The sequence below is a fragment of the Salvelinus alpinus genome, chromosome 27 (genome assembly GCF_045679555.1).
Source record: "Salvelinus alpinus chromosome 27, SLU_Salpinus.1, whole genome shotgun sequence".
Classification (NCBI taxonomy): Eukaryota; Metazoa; Chordata; class Actinopteri; order Salmoniformes; family Salmonidae; genus Salvelinus; species Salvelinus alpinus.
The window spans coordinates 10,135,668-10,154,718 of record NC_092112.1 but is presented as its reverse complement, the minus strand read 5'-3'; the positions used below and the strand labels follow the sequence as shown (position 1 = coordinate 10,154,718).

Sequence of the window (19,051 nt, the reverse complement as noted above, 5' to 3'; positions counted from 1 at the left end):
AGTAACCGAAAGGTTGCTGGATCGAATCGCTGAGCTGACAAGGTAAAAATCTGTCGTTCTGCCCCTGAATAAAGCAGTTAACTCACTGTTCCCCGGTAGGCCGTCATTGTAAATAAGAATTTGTTCTTAAACTGACTTGCCTAGTTAAAATGAATGTAAAAAAAATAAAATAATAATAAATAAATCTGAGATGAACATACATAGTCTCTCTTTAAAGGTAGAAGTTCATCCTGTAGGTATCACAACGAACCAAAGCTTTCATTCTTACCCCGATACCTCATACATCTTAACGTAGTGCTTTTATTAAAGGGGGAATCAACCCTCTAGGGGAATCAAATATCTAGGGTGCGTACCGTGTCCCGTAACTTCACTAGTCAATACACCGCGGACCACAACGAACCCTAAGTCGGCGACAAATTGTTGTTTGTGTTTTATGTAAATTCTAGTCATCTCAATGTGCACGGTGATGAGATACTCTCGTCCTCTACAAATGAAACATCGAACAAAAAGCTTCCCTTCCTCCCAGTAATGTGCCCCTTTTCACCTCCATGTTTTTAATACCTCTACAGGCAGTGATATTCCTGTATTTCTTTGCCACCGGGTCTCAGGGGGAACAGCCTGGCCCGCTTCCAAACCAGGAGTAATTGATATGTTCTGTCTGCTTTGTCCTGTACCAAAATTCATGGTAATGTACTGTATATAGCTTTATGTTCCCCCATTTCACGACACAAGGAGCCGTCACCAAGTTCCCAAACACAACATGAAATAAAAAAAATGGACCACTGGCTCAACCTTTTGCTCTGGTCTCTTTTAGTTGTTTTTTTCTTCGTTTTATTCAAAATAGGTGGTGACTAATATATTACTTAATTTCCTTTAATACTGAATTCAAAACAAATAATAACACATAATTTGTGACAACACAACAGCCAATATATTAGATTAGGATTGGAAACAGTTATCATGGCAGATAGAACTGAAGGGGGTAGAATATGTAATATACTAACAATCACTGTGTACTTTTTAACTGTATTCTCTTCATTTAAACATGTTAACAAAGTACAACCAAAGATTCAACAGTCAGCTCATTAACAATCACAATAGTATTGGCCCTATTTGCCTTGCATAGCCCAGTGATCACTCTTTTACCTATTACACTGCTAATATAACTGTTATAACTCCTCTTATTAACCGTTAATAAACCGTTAAAGACGCCCGTGCAATCGCGTTAGCCGTCTAGAGCCATTTAGCCCAAAACCCTTCACTGCCAAGCCTGTTAAACGGTCTCCTCTCTGTCCCAGAGGTGACGGAGTCAATGCTGAGATTTAATTGCTCTATTTCTTTTGAGAATTTTCAGCTTCTGAAGACAATTAAAATTAATTGGATATATACCGTTTTAGCCTCTTAAAATAAATTAAGCATTTTTCTCTTTTATTTTTCTTACATTAATTTGAGCGAATAAGGGGGGGGGGGTTAGGAACAATAATTATCTTGAATTAATAATTATCTTTGAGGAGAACAGAGAAGGGAATAGTACTGACACTCACAACTCATTGGAGAGATAATCTCTTTGTCTTCGTCTTATTAACATAGTTAATCATATTGTAGCGACCTTTACCCAACACCTCACAACCCCTTGTCATGAGACTTGAACCTCTTGTCATAATGGGTAAGGTGTTTGCTTGACAGTTGCTGGACCCAGGTTCAAGTACCGGTCGGTGCTACTCCCAGATGTACTACAATATAATGTCTGGTTGTAAGCTTCGAGGAGCTATTGGGATATGAAGTAAGTATCTGGATAGCTAATTTATATTCCCGATAGATTAAAATCCTGTGGCAATTGGGGAGAGAACTGATCTCGGACCAGTACATAGGACATGTTATCACTGTCCTGAGATCCTTTAAATGACTGAATTACAGTGTTGGGGTCGATTCCATTCAACTCATGAAGCACACTGAAATTCTAATTCTCTTCAATGTTTTTTTTATAAGGGTACATTTGGAATTGGAATTAGGTTTAATTTCTGAATTGACTGGAGTTTACATGAAAGTTATTTTTTATAAATGTATATAGATTTTTTTTTTTAACCTTTATTTAACTAGGCAAGTCAGTTAAGAACAAACTCTTATTTACAATGACGGCCAGCCCCGGCCAAACCCTCACCCGGACGACGCTGGGCCAATTGTGCACCGCCCTATGGGACTCCCAATCACGGCCGGTTGTGATACAGCCTGGAATCGAACCAGGGTCTGTAGTGACGCCTCTAGCACGGAGATAAAGTTCCTTCGACCGCTGCGCCACTCGGCAGCCCAAACCCTGCTGAATTAGGCTGCGTTCACACAGGCAGCCCAATTCAGATATTTTTTTTTGACCAATCACATCAGCTCAGAAAAAAATATGATGTGAAAACATGTGATTGGTCAAAAGACCAATTAGTGGGGAAAATATCAGAGTTGTGTAAACACAGCCTTTGGCAGTTATCATCGACCTTTTCATTCCCATAACCCTTTCTAATCGTCAACATTAGAGCAGACTATAGTTGACTGTAGAGGAGATGTTCTGAACAGTGATCGGTACACCTTTGAGAGGAGGGAGGTTGTCGTTGGTGGGTGCCAACGGAATAGCAGTCTATCTCTTCTGTCCTTAGCTATAGTTAGCTACACATTAACATGACTGTGAGTTGTTGGAGGTTAAGCTCTGTTCCCCACAGGGATCTCTGAAGTGGGGAACCCTGCTCCCTCTGCTCAGGGTGCAACAGAGTAGGGTTGTCATGACACCAGTATCGTGACACCACTGTACTTTCCTTGGCAAAAAAAGAAAACACGAAGCAGAATTCACTCTATAGTCATTTAAAAAAAAACGGTTTTATGTAAAATGTTGTGTGATATAACAGAGAGGAAAAAAACTCTTGAGGACTCTGGGAAGGCTGTCTGACAACGGAAGGCTCTCTGACAACGGAAGGCTCTCTGACAACGGAAGGCTCTCTGACAACGGAAGTCTCTCTGACAACGGAAGGCTCTCTGACAAGGGAAGGCTCTCTGACAACAGAAGGCTCTCTGACAACGGAAGGCTCTCTGACAACAGAAGGCTCTCTGACAACGGAAGGCTCTCTGACAACGGAAGGCTGTGCGTTTGAAACATTAGAATGTTTTTTCTCAAGTAAATTAAATTGGCGTCATGTTTTGTTTCCTTGCCACGATGCTTTCAAGTATCGAAACACCAATATACCCTATGACAGACTGTCACTGTGCCTTCCTTCTCCATCAGATGTTTGAGTAATGTAACTAAAAACCACATGACATGTATTTTCATGTAAATTAAATGACATTTAATGGAACCACCATATCCTGGATTAACTGAGCTTGCTTGGCCAATTGGACTAATGGTATAGTCCCAAAAGTGTAAACCACACCCATCTGGCATTCCAAGCAAATGCTCAAAATAAAAATTTCGATTTTATTTCAACCCAGGTCTGGTTACGAAGGGCTCAAACTCTTACCCCTAAAGGTGTATGGATGTGTTTCTTTGATAAATAATATTACACAATAACAATAATCATACACGATCCATTCCTGGGGAAATTGACACAATATACAGTACATATACAGTACCAGTCAAAGGTTTGGACACACCTGCTCATTCAAGGGTTTTTCTTTATTTAAAAAAAATATTTTCCACATTGTATAATATTTGTGAAGACATCAAAACTATGAAATAACACATATGGAATCATGTAGTAACCAAAAAAAAGTGTTAAACAAATCAAAATAGATGTCATATTTTAGATTCTTCAAAGTAGCCACCCTTTGCCTTGCTGACAGCTTTGCACACTCCTGGCATTCTCTCAACCAACTTCACCTGGAATGCTTTTCCAACAGTCTTGGAAGGAGTTCCCACATGCTGGCTGCTTTTCCTTCACTCTGCGGTCCAACTCATCCCAAACCATCTCAATTGGGTTGAGGTCGGGTGATTGTGGAGGCCAGGTGATCTGATGCAGCACTCCATCACTCTCCTTCTTGGTCAAATAGCCTTTACACAGCCTAGAGGTCTGTTAGGTCATTGTCCTGTTGAAAAACAAATGATAGTCCCACTAAGCGCAAACCAGGTAGGATGGCGTATCGCTGCAGAATGCTGTGGTAGCCATGCTGGTTAAGTATGCCTTGAATTCTAAATAAATCACAGACAGTGTCACCAGCAAAGCACCCCCACACTATCACACCTCCTCCTCCATGCTTCACGGTGGGAACCACACATGCAGAGATAATCCGTTCACCTACTCTGCATCTCACAATGACACGGCAGTTGGAACCCCAAATTTTTGGGGGGACTCATCAGACCAAAGGACAGATTTCCATCGGTCTAAATGTCCATTGTTTGTTCTTCTTATTGGTGTCCTTTAGTAGTGGTTTCTTTGCAGCAATTAGACCACGAAGGCCTGATTCACGCAGTCTCCTCTGAACAGTTGATGTTGAGATGTGTCTGTTACTTGAACTCTGTGAAGCATTTATTTGGGCTGCAATTTCTGAGGCTGGTAACTCTAATGAACTTATCCTCTGCAGCAGAGGTAACTCTGGGACTTCCTTGCCTGTGGCGGTCCTCATGAGAGCCAGTTTCATCATAGCACTTAATGGTTTTTGCGACTGCACTTGAAGAATCTTTCAAAGTACTTGAATTTTTCTGTATTGACTGACCTTCATGTCTTAAAGTAATGATGGACTGTAATTTCTCTTCATTTTTTTGATCTGTTCTTGCCATCATATGGACTTGGTCCAAATAGGGCTATCTTCTGTATACCACCACTACCTTGTCACAACACAAATTATTGGCTCAAACGCATTAAGAAGGAAAGAAATTCCCCAAATTCACTTTTAACAAGGCGCACCTGTTAATTGAAATGCATTCCAGGTGACTACCTCATGAAGCTGGTTGAGAGAATTCCAAGAGTATGCAAAGCTGTCATCAAATAGGCAAAGGGTGGCTAATTTGAAGAATCTCAAATATTTTTGATTTGTTTAACACTTTTTTAGTTACTACATAATTCCATATGTGTTATTTCAAAGTTGTGATGTCTTCACTATTATTCTACAATGTAGAAAATAGCAACAACAAAAAAGAAAGACCCTTGAATGAGTCGGTGTGTCCAAACTGTTGACTGGGACTGTATATACCAGACTATAATGTTATACAACTGACATAAAATTACAAACAAGAGAGAAAATAATTCATACTTGAGTAGCTCTAACCAATCAGATCGATCAGATACTTGAGTAGCTCTAACCAATCAGTTCGATCAGATACTTGAGTAGCTCTAACCAATCCGATCGATCAGATACTTGAGTAGCTCTAACCAATCAGATCGATCAGATACTTGAGTAGCTCTAACCAATCAGATCGATCAGATACTTGAGTAGCTCTAACCAATCCGATCGATCAGATACTTGAGTAGCTCTAACCAATCCGATCGATCAGATACTTGAGTAGCTCTAACCAATCAGATCGATCAGATACTTGAGTAGCTCTAACCAATCAGATCGATCAGATACTTGAGTAGCTCTAACCAATCAGATCGATCAGATACTTGAGTAGCTCTAACCAATCAGATCGATCAGATACTTGAGTAGCTCTAACCAATCAGATCGATCAGATACTTGAGTAGCTCTAACCAATCCGATCGATCAGATACTTGAGTAGCTCTAACCAAATCCGATCGATCAGATCATACTATTCCTATTCACAAGGTGAGAAGAAACCAAACCTCTCAGTAGTTACAGGTGATCTAGACCGAAGAGTCTCTGATTATAACAGCAGTTCTGTACACAGCATCTTTATATACGTGACTATATCCCACAGCGTTTTAATATTCACCCTTAAAATCAGTTTGTCTCGTTTCCCTCTATTCCTCATTCATTTCGTTCCATAGAAACAACTATCAGCGTTATAATGTCACTGTCATAGTTCTCCATGGCATCAACCCTCCTATTCAGGGGAGCTGTCCATCATCCTCATTGGGCGATGCAGCTGTCATTCAAGCCTCCCCGACCCAAATATCAAGCCTTGGCCTCCAGCATCTCCAGGAAGAGTTTGTGCATGGGCACTTTTCCCTGCACCTTGACGCTGTAGAAGTGCTGCACGGCCTTGGCGGCGGTCTGACGGAGCAAGGGAAGGGTCATCAGCAGCTTCCCTGTCCGCCGAGGGTCCTCTGTGTTGTGGGCACCTTCTAAGTCCTGTAAGGCCTCATGGAGAGAGTCCTGGAGCCTCTGAACAGCCTCCACATTCTCTATATGCGTGGAGTCTAGAAGGAGAGAGAAGAGGAGGAGGAAAGGGGGAGAAAGAGAGAGGGAGGGGGAGAGAGAGAGGTAGAGAGAGAGACAGAGAGAGGGAGGGGGAGAGAGAGAGAGGGAGAGAGAGGTGAGGTAAAAAGAGGTGAGGTAGAGGTAGAGGTAGAGGTAGAGAGAGAGAGAGAGAGAGAGAGAGAGAGAGAGAGAGAGAGCGAGAGAGAGAGAGCGAGAGAGAGAGGGGGAGAGGGAGGTAGAGAGAGAGAAAGAGAGGGGGAGAGAGAGAGAGAGGTGAGGTAGAGAGAGAGAGAGGGAGGGGTAGAGGGAGAGAGAGAGAGAAGGAGGTGAGGTAGAGAGAGAGAGAGGGAGGGGTAGAGGGAGAGAGAGAGAGAGAGAGGTGAGGTCAAAAGAGGTGAGGTAGAGAGAAAAATAAATAATCTTTGGATGCCTTTTACATAATGCAAACAAAAAGTAGTCCGCAAATAAAAACTTGGTGGTTCACAATTATTCCACCCCACTTTAAATTCTGTGGCTCCTTTTTAGCAAGCATAATTTTTATTGAAAAGCTCTCTCTCTCTCTCTTTAGTTTATAGTTAATCACTGGACTTAAATAAAGGTGTGTAGTGAGACTCCAGGGAGAGGACGGTAAGACTGTATAAATCTAAATATACTAAGAGGGCGGAAAAAAATATTTGTATCCCGGACCATATAGTCTCATCTACTAATTAATTCAGATGACTGCATTAGCTGTATCCGCGTGTGTGTGTGTGTGTGTGTGTGTGTGTGTGTGTGTGTGTGTGTGTGTGTGTGTGTGTGTGTGTGTGTGTGTGTGTGTGTGTGTGTGTGTGTGTGTGTGTGTGTGTGTGTGTGTGTGTGTGTGTGTGTGTGTGTGTGTGTGTGTGTGTGCGTGTGCGTGTGTGCGTGTGCATTAGCAGGGTATCGTTCAACTCTAGCTGCAGATGGCCTTAATTTCCATCAGAAAGAGAAAGCTGTCCCCTTAAAAACAACAGTCCTAAAATAAAAAAAACAACCCAAAAAACACACAGCAAACCTCCACTTCATAGAAAGTCTACTTGACTGATTTTTATCAATTGCAGATAGTGGTTTTCCAGATTTGGATAAGGCTTTCAGAAGTGCACTTCATTTGCACAGCAGCATGTCCTGGACGGAGGGAGTTGATACTTGATATGCCTTAGAAATTGTCTGGTTGTGTCAACTGGGAAATCTGTGAACACTGGACAACATCTTGGTTTGAACTTGTTTCTTTAACGAGACACTGGCTGACACACCAAGGGGACTTCCTGTTTCTAAATGACTGGCTGACACACCAAGGGGACTTCCTGTTTCTAAATGACTGGCTGACTCAACCAAGGGGACTTCCTGTTTTTAAATGACTGGCTGACTCCACCAAGGGGACTTCCTGTTTATAAATGACTGGCTGACACACCAAGGGGACTTCCTGTTTATAAATGACTGGCTGACTCCACCAAGGGGACTTCCTGTTTATAAATGACTGGCTGACACACCAAGGGGACTTCCTGTTTCTAAATGACTGGCTGACACACCAAGGGGACTTCCTGTTTATAAATGACTGGCTGACACACCAAGGGGACTTCCTGTTTATAAATGACTGGCTGACTCAACCAAGGGGACTTCCTGTTTATAAATGACTGGCTGACTCCACCAAGGGGACCTCCTGTTTATAAATGACTGGCTGACACACCAAGGGGACTTCCTGTTTCTAAATGACTGGCTGACTCAACCAAGGGGACTTCCTGTTTATAAATGACTGGCTGACTCAACCAAGGGGACTTCCTGTTTATAAATGACTGGCTGACACACCAAGGGGACTACCTATTTATAAATGACTGGCTGACTCAACCAAGGGGACTTCCTGTTTATAAATGACTGGCTGACTCCACCAAGGGGACTTCCTGTTTATAAATGACTGGCTGACACACCAAGGGGACTACCTGTTTATAAATGACTGGCTGACTCAACCAAGGGGACTTCCTGTTTATAAATGACTGGCTGACACACCAAGGGGACTTCCTGTTTATAAATGACTGGCTGACTCCACCAAGGGGACTTCCTGTTTATAAATGACTGGCTGACACACCAAGGGGACTTCCTGTTTATAAATGACTGGCTGACTCACCAAGGGACTGCCTGTTTATAAATGACTGGCTGACTCAACCAAGGGGACTACCTGTTTATAAATGACTGGCTGACTCACCAAGGGGGCTACCTGTTTATAAATGAAGTGTCAAATCCCTACATTTTATGACCAATATTCCAGAGAATCAGGAACAGAGTACTTTAAAAAATAGAGCAGTAGAAGACAGAACATGTAAATGAGGCAGAAAAACATAAAGTAGAGAGCTAATTACATTCTTAACTGACTGATTGTCTGTTACCAGGCAGCCAGCTATCTTCTGTTGTAAATTACCTTTCTATCAGGGGACATTAACTAGGCTACGTGGACCGTACATGTGTTCCGCTCCACTCTGCATTTGGCCCTTCATGTTAATGCCGATATGATCCTTCTCCGCGGCGTGTGTGTGTGTGCGTGTGTGTGTGTGTGTGTGTGTGTATGTGTGTGTGTGTGTGTATGTGTGTGTGTGTTAGTGAGAGAGGGGCAGAGTGCATAACTAACTTTCAAGAAACAATTTCCATATAATCGGTCAGCAGGCTGGCGTCAATCCCGTCGATACTGCGCTAATGACCAAATCAATGGCCATACATTTCCAGAGCTGTCACACAGACACACACACATATAGACCAGATCTCTGTGAGACAATATGACAACAAACCATGGCTGGCCTCTCTCTCTATCCACCACTCTATACCTCTCATTCTGTTGTTCCTCTCTGATCCTTCCTCTCTCCTCATTCCGTTATTTCCCTCCCTCCCTCCCTCCCTCCCTCCCTCCCTCCCTCCCTCCCTCCCTCCCTCCCATTCATCTCGTGAGGAGTTTGTCATCTGAAGACTAAAGAGAAAGCTCCCTGCTCAGCATTTTTCATTTCTCAGTATGTCAGGCAGGAAGCAGGAGAAAAAGGCCCTCAATCAGTCACTGATTAGCAGGGGGGCTGGACCCTCCAGACTGTCACTGATTAGTAAGGGGACAGGACCCTCCAGACAAAAACTGATTAGCAGGGTGGCTGGACCCTCCAGACAGTCACTGATTAGCAGGGGGGCTGGACCCTCCAGACAGTCACTGATTAGTAGGGGGACAGGACCCTCCAGACAGTTATTGATTAGTAGGGGGACAGGACCCTCCAAACAGTTATTGATTAGTAGGGGGACAGGACCCTCCAGACAGTTATTGATTAGTAGGGGGACAGGACCCTCCAGACAGTTATTGATTAGTAGGGGGACCCTCGAAACAGTTATTGATTAGTAAGGGGACAGGACCCTCCAGACAGTTATTGATTAGTAGGGGGACAGGACCCTCCAAACAGTCAGTTGTTGATTAGTAGGGGGACCCTCCAAACAGTTATTGATTAGTAAGGGGACAGGACCCTCCAGACAGTTATTGATTAGTAGGGGGACAGGACCCTCCAGACAGTTATTGATTAGTAAGGGGACAGGACCCTCCAGACAGTCATTGATTAGTAGGGGGACCCTCGAAACAGTTATTGATTTGTAGGGGGACCCTCCAAACAGTTATTGATTAGTAGGGGGACCCTCCAAACAGTTATTGATTAGTAGGGGGACAGGACCCTCCAGACAGTCATTGATTAGTAGGGGGACAGGACCCTCCAAACAGTCATTGATTAGTAAGGGGACAGGACCCTCCAAACAGTCATTGATTAGTAGGGGGACCCTCCAGACAGTCATTGATTAGTAAGGGGACAGGACCCTCCAGACAGTCATTGATTAGTAAGGGGACAGGACCCTCCAGTCAGTCATTGATTAGTAGGGGGACAGAACCCTCCAAACAGTCATTGATTAGTAGGGGGACCCTCCAGACAGTCATTGATTAGTAAGGGGACAGGACCCTCCAAACAGTCATTGATTAGTAAGGGGACAGGACCCTCCAGACAGTCATTGATTAGTAGGGGGACCCTCCAGACAGTCATTGATTAGTAAGGGGACAGGACCCTCCAAACAGTCATTGATTAGTAGGGGGACAGGACCCTCCAGACAGTTATTGATTAGTAGGGGGACAGGACCCTCCAAACAGTTATTGATTAGTAGGGGGACAGGACCCTCCAGACAGTTATTGATTAGTAGGGGGACAGGACCCTCCAGACAGTTATTGATTAGTAGGGGGACCCTCGAAACAGTTATTGATTAGTAAGGGGACAGGACCCTCCAGACAGTTATTGATTAGTAGGGGGACAGGACCCTCCAAACAGTCAGTTGTTGATTAGTAGGGGGACCCTCCAAACAGTTATTGATTAGTAAGGGGACAGGACCCTCCAGACAGTTATTGATTAGTAGGGGGACAGGACCCTCCAGACAGTTATTGATTAGTAAGGGGACAGGACCCTCCAGACAGTCATTGATTAGTAGGGGGACCCTCGAAACAGTTATTGATTTGTAGGGGGACCCTCCAAACAGTTATTGATTAGTAGGGGGACCCTCCAAACAGTTATTGATTAGTAGGGGGACAGGACCCTCCAGACAGTCATTGATTAGTAGGGGGACAGGACCCTCCAGACAGTCATTGATTAGTAAGGGGACAGGACCCTCCAGACAGTCATTGATTAGTAAGGGGACAGGACCCTCCAGTCAGTCATTGATTAGTAGGGGGACAGAACCCTCCAAACAGTCATTGATTAGTAGGGGGACCCTCCAGACAGTCATTGATTAGTAAGGGGACAGGACCCTCCAAACAGTCATTGATTAGTAAGGGGACAGGACCCTCCAGACAGTCATTGATTAGTAGGGGGACCCTCCAGACAGTCATTGATTAGTAAGGGGACAGGACCCTCCAAACAGTCATTGATTAGTAGGGGGACAGGACCCTCCAGACAGTTATTGATTAGTAGGGGGACAGGACCCTCCAAACAGTTATTGATTAGTAGGGGGACAGGACCCTCCAGACAGTTATTGATTAGTAGGGGGACAGGACCCTCCAGACAGTTATTGATTAGTAGGGGGACCCTCGAAACAGTTATTGATTAGTAAGGGGACAGGACCCTCCAGACAGTTATTGATTAGTAGGGGGACAGGACCCTCCAAACAGTCAGTTGTTGATTAGTAGGGGGACCCTCCAAACAGTTATTGATTAGTAAGGGGACAGGACCCTCCAGACAGTTATTGATTAGTAGGGGGACATGACCCTCCAGACAGTTATTGATTAGTAAGGGGACAGGACCCTCCAGACAGTCATTGATTAGTAGGGGGACCCTCGAAACAGTTATTGATTTGTAGGGGGACCCTCCAAACAGTTATTGATTAGTAGGGGGACCCTCCAAACAGTTATTGATTAGTAGGGGGACAGGACCCTCCAGACAGTCATTGATTAGTAGGGGGACAGGACCCTCCAAACAGTCATTGATTAGTAAGGGGACAGGACCCTCCAAACAGTCATTGATTAGTAGGGGGACCCTCCAGACAGTCATTGATTAGTAAGGGGACAGGACCCTCCAGACAGTCATTGATTAGTAAGGGGACAGGACCCTCCAGTCAGTCATTGATTAGTAGGGGGACAGAACCCTCCAAACAGTCATTGATTAGTAGGGGGACCCTCCAGACAGTCATTGATTAGTAAGGGGACAGGACCCTCCAAACAGTCATTGATTAGTAAGGGGACAGGACCCTCCAGACAGTCATTGATTAGTAGGGGGACCCTCCAGACAGTAATTGATTAGTAAGGGGACAGGACCCTCCAAACAGTCATTGATTAGTAGGGGGACAGGGCCCTCCAAACAGTTATTGATTAGTAGGGGGACCCTCCAAACAGTTATTGATTAGTAGGGGGACCCACCAAACAGTTATTGATTTGTAGGGGGACCCTCCAAACAGTTATTGATTAGTAGGGGGACCCTCCAAACAGTTTTTGATTAGTAGGGGGACCCTCCAAACAGTTATTGAGTTATACAGTACTGTGGAGGGCTGGCAGGCTAATATACAGCACTGTGGAGGGCTGGCAGGCTAATATACAGTACTGTGGAGGGCTGGCAGGCTAATATACAGTACTGTGGAGGGCTGGCAGGCAGCTGTTGTTAGAGAGATCACTTCAGATTCAAGTCCAAATGTGTCATTTTTGCAAGTCCCCAGGATGTACATTTGCAGACATTTTTTAAAATGTTTGCAAATGTACTGAAAATTAAATACAGAAATATCTTATTTACAAACACTACCGTTCAAAAGTTTGGGGTCACCTAGAACAGCGCAAACTGGCTCTAACCAGAATAGAAAGACGAGTGGGAGGCCCCGGTGCACAACTGAGCCAGAGGACAAGTACATTAGTGTCTTGTTTGAGAAACAGACGCCTCACAAGTCCTCAACTGGCAGCTTCATTAAATAGTACCCGCAAAACACCAGTCTCAACGTCAACAGTGAAGAGGCGACTCCGGGATGCCTGCCTTCTAGGCAGTGTTCCTTTGTCCAGTTTCTGTGTTCTTTTGCCCATCTTAATCTTATCTTTTTATTGGCCAGTCTAAGATATGTTTTTTTTCTTTGCAATTCTGCCTAGAAGGCCAGCATCCCGGAGTTGCCTCTTCATTGTCACTGAAACTATTCTCTTTTTTTGTTGTCTTATGTTGCACCTACTCCTCATTTTCCAGGAATATTCATGTTACTGAATGTATCCAGAGTATTTTAAGATTTTATCAACAAAATGGAGTGAAAAATACAGTAAATGTAAAATTCACATAAAATCAACAGTGTAAAGTTTGGATTCTATCTTGTCAGGTGAACTGTTGTATCCTCACCTTTTTAGTCTAATCATTTTCCCGTGATCTCCAAAATGTTCCCTTTTCAATTGTTACCATGGTTATGCTTTTTCAGATTTCTTCTGTAAGAAACATTTAAATGTATTCCTATAGAGTGTAAAGGGTTAATCCTTAACCTAGTCAGAATTAATGCCTTAACTTAACCGTAGAATTGTTTCTGTGTGCCTAATATGACTCAAACGTCTGGAGTTTATTTCACCTTTCACCTTTATGTGGAGCGGTGAGCCTAAATACAGGATTTCGCCACTAGGGGCAACAGTGAGAACTTTAATCCGCTAGCTCCGGCACCGAGGGTCTCGTCTTCAATTCCAATCGTTTTTTGCAACTTTGAAATTGGACATTTAGAGCAACTTCAAAATTTGTTGTTTGGTGAAACGTGGAAAAACATCTAATTCTGCAGTGAGACTGTGAGAGCTTGTTGCCTGTTATGGAGATAAAGCGGGGGGGGGGGGGGGGGGGGGGAGAGAGAGAGAGAGAGAGAGAGAGAGAGAGAGAGAGAGAGAGAGAGAGAGAGGGAGAGAGAGAGAGAGAGAGAGAGAGAGAGAGAGAGAGAGAGAGAGAGAGAGAGAGAGAGAGAGAGAGAGAGAGAGAGAGAGAGAGAGAGAGAGAGAGAGGGAGAGAGAGAGAGAGAGAGAGAGAGAGAGAGAGAGAGAGAAGAGAGAGAGAGAGAGAGAGAGAGAGAGAGAGAGAGAGAGAGAGAGAGAGAGAGAGAGAGAGAGAGAGAGAGAGAGAGAGATAGAGAGAGAGAGAGAGAGAGAGAGAGAGAGAGAGAGAACACTGACAATCACACACACACACACACACACACAATCACACACACACACACACACACACACACACACACACACACACACACACACACACACACACACACACACACACACACACACACACACACACACACACACACTCTATAGAGGTATTTAATTAAAGAGCCGTGTTGCCGACCCTTTCGTCCCCTTGCTTATCTCAGACCGTCTGTGTGGAGGTCAGATAGAACATCAATTGTTTTGTTTCATTTCTTTGTTTGTTTTAATTATATGTCAGATAGCAGATTTATTAGAGATTTAACATTCAGATGTACCCTACTGTCAAGCTTCAGGGGGGGGGGGACTGTTTCCTGTGTCTCGTTTTGACAATAGGTTTATATTAGTGTGTGTGTGTGTGTGTGTGTGTGTGTGTGTGTGTGTGTGTGTGTGTGTGTGTGTGTGTGTGTGTGTGTGTGTGTGTGTGTGTGTGTGTGTGTGTGTGTGTGTGTGTGTGTGTGTGTGTGTGTGTGTGTGTGCGTGCGTGTGTGTGTGTCCGTGTCCTACCTGAGTTGGAGAGGGCGATGGCTTTAAGTGTGACAAACTCCTCCTTCTCCATGCTCAGCTTCTTGTAGCGTCGAACCAGAGGCAGGATGGCAACGTGCAGGTCCAGCAGGCCAGATAGACGAGCGTGCTCCTCATCCACCACATAGTCCTCAGCATACACCAGCTCCTCCTCACAGGCCAACGAGCGGAACACGATGTTCAGGACCAGGATCTCCATCCAGGCACTCTGCAGTAGACTCATCTGGTCTGCCAGAGACAGGCTGGAGAATCCTGGGAGAGGAGGGAGACATAGATATTTAAAGATGTAGGTTTATCAGGAAAAGGATAATTGGATCGACTAACCTGTGCCCCCCGCACATTAGCTCTGTACCCTGTTGTACCCGCCTTCGATGGCGCCGGAGGAGAATGCTGCCATCTTATTGGCTCTTAACCAACCATGCTATTTTGTTTGTTTTTTCACTTTGTTCGTAACTTTTTTTGGTACGTAATGTTGCTGCTACTGTCTCTTATGACCCGAAAAGAGCTTCTAGCCATCAGAACTGCGATTGCTCACCTCAAACTGGACGACGAGTTCTTCTTCAATGAGTCGGACGGGAGGGATATAAAACAGACCCCCGACCAGGCCCAGATCCCCGTTATTCGCTGGAGAAGGACACTGAGATTTTGTGGGAAAAGATCAGGTTGCCATGCGAGGATCAGGTGACAAGTGGCTAATCTGCCCTTGCCTTCTGTCCTGCTAGCTAACGTTCAATCGCTGGAAAATAAATGGGAAGAACTGGAAGCATGTATATCCTACCAACCGGACATTAAAAACTGTAATATCTTGTGTTTCACCAAGTCGTGGCTGAATGATGACATTAAGAACATACAGCTGGCGGGTTAAACACTCTATCGGCAGGACAGAAAAGCAGCCTCTGGTAAGACAAGGGGCGGGGGCCTGTGCATTTCTGTAAACAACAGCTGGTGCACGATATCTAAGGAAGTCTCGAGGTTTTACTCGCCTGAGGTAGAATATCTCATGATAAGCTGTAGACCGCACTATTTACCAAGAGAGTTTTCATCTGTATTTCTCGTAGCTGTCTACATACCACCTCAGACCGATGCTTGCACTAAAACCGAGCTCAATGAGCTGTATACCGCCATAAGAAAACAGAAATACGCTTATGCAGAGGCGGCGCTCCTAGTGGCCGGTCTCTTTAATGCAAAGAAAATTCTAGACCACCTTTACTCCACACACAGAGATGTGTACAAAGCTCTCCCTTGCCCTCCATTTGATCAAATCTGACAATAATTATATCGTCCTGATTCCTGCTTAGAAGCAAAAATTAAAGCACCAGTGACTCGTTCTATAAAAAAGTGGTCAGATGAAGCAGATTCTAAGTTACAGGACTGTTTTGCTAGCACAGACTGGAATATGTTCCGGGATTTTTCCGATGGCATTGGGGAGTACACCACATCAGTCACTGGATTCATCAATAAGTGCATCGAGGACGTCGTCCCCACAGTGACTGTACGCACATATCCCAACCAGAAGCCATGGATTACAGGCAACATTCGCACTGAGCTAAAGGGTAGAGCTGCCGCTTTCAAGGAGTGGGACTCTAACCCAGAAGCTTACAAGAAATCCTGCTATGCCCTGCGATGAACCATCAAACAGGCAAAGCGTCAATACAGGACTAAGATTGGATCGTACTACACCGGCGCCGAAGCTCCTCGGATGTGGCAGGGCTTACAAACTATTACAGACTACAAAGGAAAGCACATCCAAGAGCTGCACAGTGACACGAGCCTACCAGACGAGCTAAATAACTTCTACGCTCGCGTCGAGGCAAGTAACACTGAAACATGCATGAGAGCATCAGCTGTTCCGGACGACTGTGTGATCACGCTCTCCGCAGCCGATGTGAGTAAGACTATTAAACATGGCAACATTCACAAGGCCGCAGGGCCAGACACACCTCCCTCTGCAACTGGATCCTGGACTTCCTGACGGGCCGCCCCCAGGTGGTAAGGGTAGGTAACAACACATCCGCCACGCTGATCCTCAATACGGGGGCCTCTCAGGGGTGCGTGCTCAGTCCCCTCCTGTACTCCCTGTTCACTAATGACTGCACGGCCAGGCACGACTCCAACACCATCATTAAGTTTACTGATGACACAACAGTGATCACCGACAATGATGAGACAGTCTATAGGGAGGAGGTCAGAGACCTGACCATGTGGTGCAAGGACAACATACTCTCCCTCCACGTGATCAAGACAAAGGAGATGATTGTGGACTACAGGAAAAGGAGGACCGAGCACGCCCACATTCTCATCGACGGGGCTGTAGTGGAGCAGGTTGAGAGCTCGTCCACATCACCAACAAACTAAAATGGTCCAAGCACACCAAGACAGTTGTGAAGACTGCACGACAAAACCTATTCCCCCTCAGGAGACTGAAAAGATTTGGCAAGGGTCCTCAGATCCTCAAAGGGTTTTACAGCGGCACAATCAATAGCATCCTGACGGGTTGCATCACTGCCTGGTATGGCAACTGCCCGTCTTCCGACCGCAAGGCCCTACAGAGGATAGTGAGCACGGCCCAGTACATCCCCGGGGCAAAGCTTCCTGGCATCCAGGATCTCTATACCAAGCAGTTTCAGAGGAAGGCCCTAAAAATTGTCAAAGACTCCAGCCAACCTAGTCATAGACTGTTCTCTCTGCTACCGCCAAGTCTAGGTCCAGGAGGCTTCATTGGTCCCCCTAAGACTCCTGAACAGCTTATCAAATGGCTACCCGGAATATTTGCTGCTCTTCAATTATTTGTTATTCTTATCTATAATTTTTTTTGGGGGGTATTTAATTAAAACTGCATTGTTGGTTAAGGGCTTGTAAGTAAGCATTTCACCTGTTGTATTCGGCTCATGTGACAAATACAATTTGATTTGATTACTGCTTTGTGTTACAGTTCATTGATACAATCAGCAAGAGTGTTTCTTGGGGGGATCTTGTAATGTAGCATTTTTGGACTAACAATCGTATTGTGACTCTACAAATGACATGTCACAGCTAGCTCATGGCCAACCCATGTGTACTCAGCCCTCTGTCCTCACTCCGCAGTCACGTTAGCTAGCTCAAACTCCATGTGTTTAAGGGCTGTGTGTGTGTGCATGTGTTGATGTGTGTGTTTGTGTGAGCGTGCGCGCGTGTGTGTGCATTTGTTGATGTGTGTGTTTGTGTGAGCGTGCGCGCGTGTGTGTGTGTGTGTGTGTGTGTGTGTGTGTGTGTGTGTGTGTGTGTGTGTGTGTGTGTGTGTGTGTGTGTGTGTGTGTGTGTGTGTGTGTGTGTGTGTGTGTGTGTGTGTGTGTGTGTGTGTGTGTGTGTGTGTGCGTGTGTGTGTTAGTGATGCGTGGGTCAGCTGTTTGTTCACCCGCTCGCAATAGCTAACGACCCGCACGCGACTGCCTGACTATATGTGATAAAGTGAAAATCTGAGGCCCATAGCCGACCCTGACCCGTTAATATAGAACATGTCAGAGATGGCGGAACGATTGTTTGACAGGCCTTTTTTTTAGATAGGCTTGTGTTTCTGCTTATACTGTAATTTACGACATCTTAGTGGGCTATTTGTTAGTAAACTTGTCTATAATTAGATAGATTCAGTTTATCTTCTGTCATTATACAGTATGTTGCCCTAGAAGACGCAATAAATCATTGTTCACCAGAATAACGTCATAAATGATAGAATGAGAGCTTCCATCTGGTTGACATCAGTAAACATCAACAAGAGCTATTTCCTGGATGGTCTGAACCATAGACACAGTATATCTGAATAGCTGTGGGCCAATTGTTTACCGCCTCATGGGTCTCCCGGTCGCGGCCGGCTGCGACATAGCCTGAGATCGAACCCAATCGTCAAATTTCTAAGACGCGCCAAACATCAAATTTCGAAGTTAAGGGTTACAATTAAGTGTTAAGCTTTGGGAAAGTGTTAAAGTTACGGTTTTAAAGGCATTTTTACGACATCCTCAGGACATGGACAGACGTCCAATTTCGAAGTCAATCTTGAGCGATCTGGCTGGGTATATCATTGGTCCCTCCCTTCACACTGAGGAGACATTTGCTAGTCAAATCAATCAAATCAATCGATCGATCAATCAAAACGTATGTAGGGCTTTTTATTAACAGCATCCAGAGACAAAAACAGACATAAAATAGACATAAAACAGACATAAAACAGACATATTCGTTCCCCCATCAACTGCAACCCATCAACCACCTTGACTAGATTATACAGACAAGAGAGAGAGAGAGACTGAGAGAGATAGAGAGTGAGGGAGAGGAGGAGATAGAGAAGAGTGGTCGGGTCTCATTGATTAGCAGATAGTAATCAGCTCTCTGAATGCGAGGGGTATTGATTCAGGCTTCTAATCTGACACACACTACACTGATAGAAGACATCCGCCACACACACACACACACACACACACACACACACACACACACACACACACACACACACACACACACACACACACACACACACACACACACACACACACACACACACACACA

General features: G+C 44.7%; 1 protein-coding gene across 2 annotated transcripts in view; it reads right to left on the bottom strand.

The window, feature by feature from the left end:
- Positions 1-5,052: 5,052 nt before the first annotated feature.
- The window catches only part of LOC139555949 (steroid hormone receptor ERR2-like), an 81,617-nt gene continuing 67,618 nt past the window's right edge, over positions 5,053-19,051 (bottom strand). For both annotated transcript variants that reach the window (XM_071369357.1, XM_071369358.1), the window contains 2 exons: positions 14,495-14,764; positions 5,053-6,290 (listed from right to left, as the gene is read on the bottom strand). In XM_071369357.1, coding sequence (XP_071225458.1) covers positions 6,046-6,290; positions 14,495-14,764 — 515 coding nt within the window. In that variant the 3' untranslated portion in view covers positions 5,053-6,045. The remainder of the gene's footprint in view (positions 6,291-14,494; positions 14,765-19,051) is intronic.